We start from the raw sequence: 9,062 nt of genomic DNA on the forward strand, positions 1-9,062 counted from the left end.
ATTTAAGGAGGCAGATGGCAAAACAAGGGGGGAATTCAAATTATCCCAGTTTGCTTCATCAAAAGCAGTCTGGAAAATTTCCCTATTTTCTAACCTACTTATGCATAATCTACCCACCAATCGGCAGCACAAAACAGACACACACACACACACACACACACACACACACACACAAAAGACTGTTGTGATTGGCAAGCTTTCGGAGCCAGTGGCTCCTCCTTCAGGCAGAAGGGTTGAAGTGTTCTGCCACCACTTGGGGAGTAGATTTTTTATCCATCTAATTAAATAATTTTATCAATAATTGATTGTTTTCGCTGTTATCTACTTATGCATAAGTTACTCTCAAAATTGCTGTAATCAATTCATTATGATTGTGTTGTTTGGGGTTTCTGGGTGTGTCCTGTGAAACATCCTGAGATTTGTCTTCCTCTATTGTTTGTGTACACTGGGAATTGCATATGGATGAAGTATTTTTAACTGTATTATTAGGTAGATTGTTTGTATTTAACATTCTACTTCCACTATCTCTGTTTTTTGTATACTGTTTGCCTATTTCAAAGTTATTTGGCAATTGAGTCTTTTCTTTGTGGCTATTTTCACTGTGCGTCCATGCCGTGTGTGCTGCTACCATATGTAAAACGTATGGGCTTTATGTAAGGCCTGCATTTACTAGAATCATGTTCTGAATGTAATTTTAATGCTGTGTTTTGACCTAGTGAACTGTCAATAGGTGTCGTATCTTTTCATGTTTCTTGTACTGGTGTGTCAATATGTATAACTGTTCCTTATTTTTCAGTGCTGTGAAATGAATATGTATTGGTCTCAGTGAGGTGCCCTATGTATCCCTTTGTGTTTGTTTTCTGACTGTTTTGTTACATTGCCCACTACATTGGTAGAAAATGTCCTCTTCCAGCTCTTCCTCTTGTAGCAGAAGTTTGGTCTGGAAGATTGTCCACTGGATCATTTTGTGTTTTATCTGCCTTCCTATGAGGTACTCAACGGCTCCCTGCACACACCTCATCTATGTAATCAGTGATGTTAAAATATCTTTGCCATAATTATGTCAGTTTGCAGTAATGTAAGTGTGTTTGTTTTTAGCTCTGTTAATTGTGCAATACCCACATGTTGTTGCTAAGGGCACACCACCAATCTCTCATTTTAGTTGATGGTTTCTTATGTTTTCACTTGCATGTATTGTTTCTTTGCACATCTACATCCACCTGTAAGGAGGGCTTCAGTGGCTGACTATTGTAGTTGTGCTCCTTGTTAGTGAATGTTGTCAATAATGTCATATTCGATGTGCTCTAATTGCCTGTCGTACAATTTCTTGTAGATAGGGCAGTCAGGTCCCCCTGCCATATCACAGGTCCTGTTCCTGTAATTTCATGGTATACATCCAACTGTGGCTTCCTCTCAGCATTCTAACTTCTTGTGGCTGGCTTTGCACATTTTTCACATACAGGTTCTTTATTGCAACATTTTGGTGAGTGACCTAGTGCCCAGCAACTGAAACATTTCTGAACTGCCACACAATCTTTGATGTGTAAAGAGTAGAACTCAACATTAACTTTTTCTCTTTGCAGCAGAAAAAACGAACCCTTGAAGTGACTTCCAGGATGTTATTAACCGCTCATTTACACTCTGAGCCCGTTTTGAACTTCATTTTGACTTCCTTGTAGAACTCCTCCTTAAAGATGTGCTCACTTAAACTGATGTCATATAGTTACTCCAGGAAGTCCTGATCAGTTCCTGAGTAGTTCCAACTTGATACACTGCGAGGGGAGGTCAGAATTTCCTCGGCTCTTCACATCTAATATCTTTTAGTTGGGCTGTCTTTTCTATGATTTTCCTTTTATCTGCTTGTGTTTCTGTTTCTAAGATGACTGTGTTTGTTGTGGATCTGACTGCTTTTATTTTTACTTTGTCTTGTGTGGGATTGATTGGCGTCGTGATTGTTTTCCAATTTGAAGAAGAGAACACTCAACTGTTTTGATTCAGATTGCTGTATGCGTTCTTCTACCTTGCTCTTCAGCTTTGAAGCTGAGCCAGTGGCTGCAACTGTGGCAAAGGACAGTGGAGTTGACTTACTTTCTGTTCTTAATCTTTGTCTTTCTGATTTGAGATCAGTTATTTCTGATTCCAGATGGTGCATTCGTTCTAGCGCATCTGGTGCTTTGCCATTAGTTAATTCTTTATGTAACTGATATTTATTTATTTTATTTTATTTTTTTTTCCTCATTCTGCTCTTCTAATTTTGCTCGAGTGATGACAAGTGTCCAAATTTTGTTTCTCCCTGTTGCTGGTATAACTGTTAAGGTTCTTTTATGCCTCAGTTCATTTTGAAGCTCCATAAGAATATCGTCAAGTATGGTGATCTTTTCCACAGTCGATGCAGCCGAAGATGTTACCAACGATGCCGTTTCACAAAGGTACTTCATTTTATAGCCCGTTTTTCTACCGCTTAGTGTGCTGTCATTTTGTTTTCCTTCTGAAATGACGTTGATTACTATTTTTGGTGATCACTGTTGCTACATGGACTCGTGGTGGCTGCCACCAGCAGAGAGCGAGTAGTTTTCTCCAGTACCCATGATTTCACATGGATATGGAGACAGCGCAATCAGATAGGCACAAAGAGCGCATCCCAAATTCTTCACAGCATGAGGTATTCGGAGCAAAAATCACTTCTATTTTTCTAAAATATAGTCAGTTTCTGGTCTCTTTGGCTGTAGGGTAAAAACAGAAAAAACAGGGCAAAAATGTCACATGCCGGTTGAATGATGTTCCTCAGTCCTGATTCTACTTTGCTTGGTGCTACTCACATACAGACGCCGTTGTTGCTGACGCGTCTGCTGTTTCTGCTATCGCTGATGTCACATGCCACCTCCACTGCTGAAGCTGATGTCTCAGGTAGCCGGTGGTGTGTCAGCTGATACCGTTGCTGCCGCTGCTGCTGATGTAAGCCACGCTGACATTTTGCAAACCGACACTGTGCATCACAACCCAGGCAACTGAGTAACAACTGTTACACACATATAAAATCATGAAGAGTATTTACACACCTTTAACAATCACAGTATCAACTGCATAGACTGCACTCACTGACAGTGGCATCAATGGCACTATGTGCATTCGCAAACAAAGCACAGAGCGGACATCAATGCACCACTGACATGGTGGCCATTGTGTGTGTGTGTGTGTGTGTGTGTGTGTGTGTGTGTGTGTGTGTGTGTGTGTGTGTAAGCTTCTAGTATGTCCTATAGGCCTATGTTGTGCCGAATGGTCAAAGGGTGAATAAATAAATAAATAAACATTTGAAACTATCTAAATGCTATCTCTGGTGGTATACTTTTCAGTTACGAATTAATGGCTTAAAACAGCACCAATACTCGTTAATATTGAAATCAATATGTCACTGAATAAGTGAGTCTACATGAAAATTCAAGGAAAATTTGTCATGCACAGCAAAATCAGTGTGAAGAATGTCAGAGTTGTACCATGCAGAAAACTATACAACATCTTTTTTAAAAAAGTTATACATTTTATGCTTGGAGGTATGGTGACTGCTATTACCACTACACAGTTACGGAAAGTGGTTAATAATTTTGAAATTTCAAACTTGTCCAGTGACAGGTTGAATAAAACTATATTGAATGAAACCTATAGCCTGCAGCAGCAACTTGCAATTTCAGAATGACTGAAAGGTCTTATTGAGACCAAAATGAACTTAAAAATACGCAGGTGGGCTTGACCACATCACTAGATTAAAATCAAACGTTCAGTATAAGCCAAACATCCAAAATAGCACAGCACTCCATACACAACAAACCAGACTGCCCGTTTACATCAGAAGTTAGGAGATGAAAAAAATTTAAATTAGAAAATATAAAACATGAACAATGTTTTTTATTCTATAAGTGACTACAATGCCCATTCACTTTTTGATGTTATGTATATATTAAGCCAAAACTGAAAATACCCTCTTTCACTCATAATCATTTTCATTATGTTTATGTATTTAACAGCTGTTGTCTGATGATCATCTAATAGTTTATTCACCTTGGAACATTTTACATGTCATTCGTGTAAATATTTACATATAATGCTATCAAAACATGAGGTGCATAAAATGTTATGATATTTACATCAATGACACATCATTACATATAGCATGAAAATTATATATGCAGGAACCTTTTACCCAACAATTTGTTTCAACTTAGTATGACAGTAATTTGTCAGAACTTTTACGTCACTAAGTCTGATTCCTCATACCCTTTTATGGAGTAGTATGCTTTCGCCCTAAACCACTCCTCTAAACCAATTTCAAATATACTGTAGTAAACAGAATGGGCATCTTTTGGAAGTCTATTGAAAAATCTGGTACCTAGATATTTGTAGCTGTTGTAGCTTAGCTAGCCTACTGTTAGGCATAGCAATTAATTATCCGGTTCTTGGGTTGTGTTCATGTACAGACATCTTAAGGTTAAAATTATTTAAATTCTCTCTGATACTTAGAAGGCAGCTTTACATATAGAGTCCAGGGACTGTCATAATACTGAACTCTTTCTTGTTATCTTCAGAAGATTCTCTCTTACTTCTTTCTTTTTTTTCTGAGCACAATTTTTCTGTGTAGTTCGCCCAACTGAGTTTCTGATTTAAGTAGAAACCTAACAGTTTAATTATTTTGTAATCTTCATTGGAGACACTTAAAGTGAAAACAATATCTTTACTATTACTATTAATTTGCAAACAATTTGCCTGTTATCAATTATTGCATCAACCTGTATGATTAGTGTTATCTCATCTGCATACAACATGGGAAGAATGATGGTAAATCATTGTGTGTACATTGAACAAGAATGAAGCCAGTACCCAGCCCTGTGGAATGCCTTTTGTAACAGGTAATGAGCCTGATCTTTGATTGTTTATACCTGCCATCTGCCCTCTGTTGCTTAGGTATGACTCAATAAGGTGAAGAGCATACTCTCAAACTCTGTACTACTGGAGCTTTTTGATAAGTATACTATGAGTAGGTATTAAAATCCATGGAGAAGAAATAAAAACTTCGAGGTTCGCTGATGACATTGTAATTCTGTCAGAGACAGCAAAGGACTTGGAAGAACAGTTGAACGGAATGGACAGTGTCTTGAAAGGAGGATATAAGATGAACTTCAACAAAAGGAAAACGAGGATAATGGAATGTAGTCGAATTAAGTTAGGCGATGCTGAGGGAATTAGATTAGGAAATGAGACACTTAAAGTAGTAGAGGAGTTCTGCTATTTGGGGAAGTAGAGAGGATATAAAATGTAGACTGGCAATGGCAAGGAAAGCATTTCTGATGAAGAGAAATTTATTAACATCGAGTATAGATGTAAGTGTTAGGAAGTTGTTTCTGAAAGTATTTGTATGGAGTGTAGCCATGTATGGAAGTGAAACATGGACGATAAACAGTTTGGACAAGAAGAGAATAGAAGCTTTCAAAATGTGGTTCTACAGAAGAATGCTGAAGATTAGATGGGTAGATCACATAACTAATGAGGTGGTATTGAATAGAATTGGGGAGAAGAGGAGTTTGTGGCACAACTTGACAAGAAGAAGGGACCGGTTGGTAGGAAATGTTCTGAGGCATCAAGGGATCACAAATTTAGCATTGGAGGGCAGCGAGGAGGGTAAAAATCGTAGAGGGAGACCAAGAGATGAATACAATGAGCAGATTCAGAAGGATGTAGGTTGCTGTAAGTACTGGGAGACGAAGAAGCTTGCACAGTGTAGAGTAGCATGGAGAGCTGCATCAAACCAGTCTCAGGACTGAAGACCACAACAACAACAACAACAACAACAACAACAACAACTATGAGAGACAGTATCAAAAGCTTCTGGCAAATCCAGAAGAGTTGCACCGGTTGTTTTCTTACTCTCAAAGGAATCATACACTTTTGTGATGATGGTCTCAACAGCTTTGACAGTGCAGAAAAAGTCTGAAACCATCCTGAAACTTCCTGGCAGATTAAAACTGTGTGCCCGACCGAGACTCGAACTCGGGACCTTTGCCTTTCGCGGGCAAGTGCTCTACCATCTGAGCTACCGAAGCACGACTCACGTCCGGTACTCACAGCTTTACTTCTGCCAGTACCTCGTCTCCTACCTTCCAAACTTTACAGAAGCTCTCCTGTTCGCAGGAGAGCTTCTGTAAAGTTTGGAAGGTAGGAGACGAGGTACTGGCAGAAGTAAAGCTGTGAGTACCGGGCGTGAGTCGTGCTTCGGTAGCTCAGATGGTAGAGCACTTGCCCGCGAAAGGCAAAGGTCCCGAGTTCGAATCTCGGTCGGGCACACAGTTTTAATCTGCCAGGAAGTTTCATATCAGCGCACACTCCGCTGCAGAGTGAAAATCTCATTCTGAAACCATCCTGTGCGGAGCTATGCACATTATTTTGCTCGAAGTGCAGGTTCATCTGTTGGTGCATACAATATTCTATAATTTTTTACATGAGTCGTATGAACGAGATCGGACAATAATTATCAGGGGATGTTGATAACAATTTGCTGATTACAGAATACAAGAGTACAGGCATATGAGGAACAGACTATGAATATGTAATAATACAGGCATGTGCACAACACTTATCAATTTCTATATTAAGTTTATTTAGTTTCACGTTCCATGGATCATTTGCATTATTTATTGTAATAATGTGTAACGAGTCATTTTACATTCACATTATACATTCATAGCAAAACTTAAACCACTGCCAAAAAAGGAAATCTGGAAGGCATTTCAAATTATGGGCCAAAAGCCCTACTGTCGGTATTTTCAAAAATTTTAGAAAATGTTTTTATATGAGATTGTCTGCTTTCCTAAATAAACATAAAACTCTCTCTTGCTCACAGCGTGGTTTCAGGAAAGGATATACAACTGAGAGTGCAATACTTGAATTTCTTAAAGAAATCTATGCTAAACTGGATAAGAGAAATTTTGTGACAGGCATATGTCCTGATTTATCCAAAGCTTTCGACATCATTGACCATAATAATCTAATGCAAAAGCTGGACCACTTAGGAATTAGAGGTATATCCAATGAGTGACTCAGGACATACCTATGTGGACGCAAGCAGGTGGTTGAAGTGCAATATACTGACTGTAACAAAATCAGCTACTACTACTTAGGTTATGAAAACGTGAAATATAGCGTCCCTCAAGGATCAGTATTAGAATCCATTCTGCTTCTCCTCTATATCAATGACCTTATATACAGCAAGTACTGCTAAACTACCCTCCAACCCTTATTACTGGGAAAATAAGAAAAACTAAGAGACTCTGCTATCCAAACAATGAACAGCATAGAACAGAAGTTCAGCTATAACAAGCTTATTATAAACAAAGAAAAGACAGTAGGCCTAACACTGAACTTCTACAATCCAAAAAGAAGGCACCAGCCAAATATACAAACAGAACTAAGGGGCAGAGTTCTTGAAAGTACTGACAGCACAAAATTTCTGGGTCTCTGGTTCCACAACAACACAAAATGGGAGATACACACTGAATATTAGCAAAGAAAACTAAGAAAAACCTGATACATAATGGGTATCTTAAAAAGTTATTGCAGCAAAGGCAGCCTGTTAAATGTATACTACTTTTATGTACAGTCTGTAATTAAGTATGGCATAATCTTCTGGGTAATGCAACAACAAAGGAAATCATGCAGAGCCATATTAAAAAAAAAAAAAAAAAAAAAAAAAAAAAAAAAAAAAAAAAAAAAAAAAAAAAGTCAATTCTTCCTCTTCCTTGCATTTTTATCTACGAAATGTCAGTTTTTGTAAAACAATATATTGATAGACACCCAGATATCTTATTAAAAATGAAGATAAACATGCATACAATAAAGACAAAAATCTGATCTTCATATGAAGCAGATGAGAACATCACTGTGCCAAGAAGGCACTCTACATACTAGTACAAAAATTTACAACGATCCACCAGACCAATAAGTAAACTCAGTAGTTTTAAGGCTGAACTAAAGGCATATTTAATTGATCATTGCTTTTAAGTCTGACAGAGTACCGTGCTTAGAAACCAAACAACCAAAATAAATATGCATTATGAATGTTCTAATTTGTGTGTTGCCTCTAATGTTTATTGGATATATGATTCTTTGCTAAATTACTTAAATATCTAGACCCTAGGAATGCAATACAAACAATATTTTATGTTGTAAAGTCTTAACCATGTCCAATATCCTTGTACATGTTCTATACATGTAGTATTAGAATGACTAAATAAATAAATAAATATATCTGGATCACTTTCTTTTTTATCTTACATGTGCTATTTTATGTGTGTACTTGTATCTTCTATTTTCATTGTACCGAATTCACATAGAATTTACTTGTACATTTGGACAACAACAAAGCAAATATGATATTGAAAAGACAAGGCACATTTTCTATATAGCTGTCCAGGTTAACAACCTTTGAACCACTTTGGAATCTTACCGAGATCTGACTGAACGGTTGTGCAGCTTTTTTCCAACATTCGTTCATTACTGAAAAGTGCAACATATGCAAAACGTTAAGATTGTTGACTCCATTTTACCCTTTTATCCCTTTAGACTCCTAGTATTTTACACAAGGTTTTTCGTGTAGTTTGTGACCATTAAATTCCACTTCTGTTGTTACCGTCGTAAGATCGCAACAAATCGTGGTCTATTGTGATTTCATTTCTAAAATGCGCAAATGAATTTTCCATTCCAGAGCGCGGTTTGCCGTTCTATAAGAATACCTGAATTATTCATAACCCGAGGCATAGAGTCTAAAACAGTGATCATCATAGCTGTTAAAGGCGTTTTTCAGTCATTGACAGGCGATTTCAGAATTATACAAAAGCAGCAGCAAGTTTGCATTGTCGAAGTGTGTTTATTTTGTTCGTTACACTGACGGTGATTCTTGCAGTTACACATAAACATTATACACGATACGGATCAAGTCGTAAGCAAATGTCACCACAAATACCAGACAGCTTTCTTTTATTGCCACCCGGCGACTTACGTCAGTATAAAAACTTCTC

General features: G+C 37.6%; 1 protein-coding gene across 8 annotated transcripts in view; it reads right to left on the reverse strand.

Annotated features, from left to right (window-relative positions):
- Positions 1-9,062, reverse strand: part of LOC124805348 (phosphomevalonate kinase) — a 78,806-nt gene that overhangs the window by 67,998 nt on the left and 1,746 nt on the right. Inside the window, exon 1 of one of the 8 annotated variants that reach the window (XM_047265878.1) lies at positions 8,492-9,041. The exons of 5 other annotated variants lie outside the window; for them this stretch is intronic. In XM_047265878.1, coding sequence (XP_047121834.1) covers positions 8,492-8,531 — 40 coding nt within the window. In that variant the 5' untranslated portion in view covers positions 8,532-9,041. Of the gene's footprint in view, positions 1-8,319; positions 8,463-8,491; positions 9,042-9,062 lie in introns of those variants that run through there. 2 more of the 8 variants (XM_047265876.1, XM_047265875.1) reach the window with 2 other exon arrangements.

The sequence above is a fragment of the Schistocerca piceifrons genome, chromosome 7, assembly GCF_021461385.2.
Source record: "Schistocerca piceifrons isolate TAMUIC-IGC-003096 chromosome 7, iqSchPice1.1, whole genome shotgun sequence".
Lineage (NCBI taxonomy): Eukaryota > Metazoa > Arthropoda > Insecta > Orthoptera > Acrididae > Schistocerca > Schistocerca piceifrons.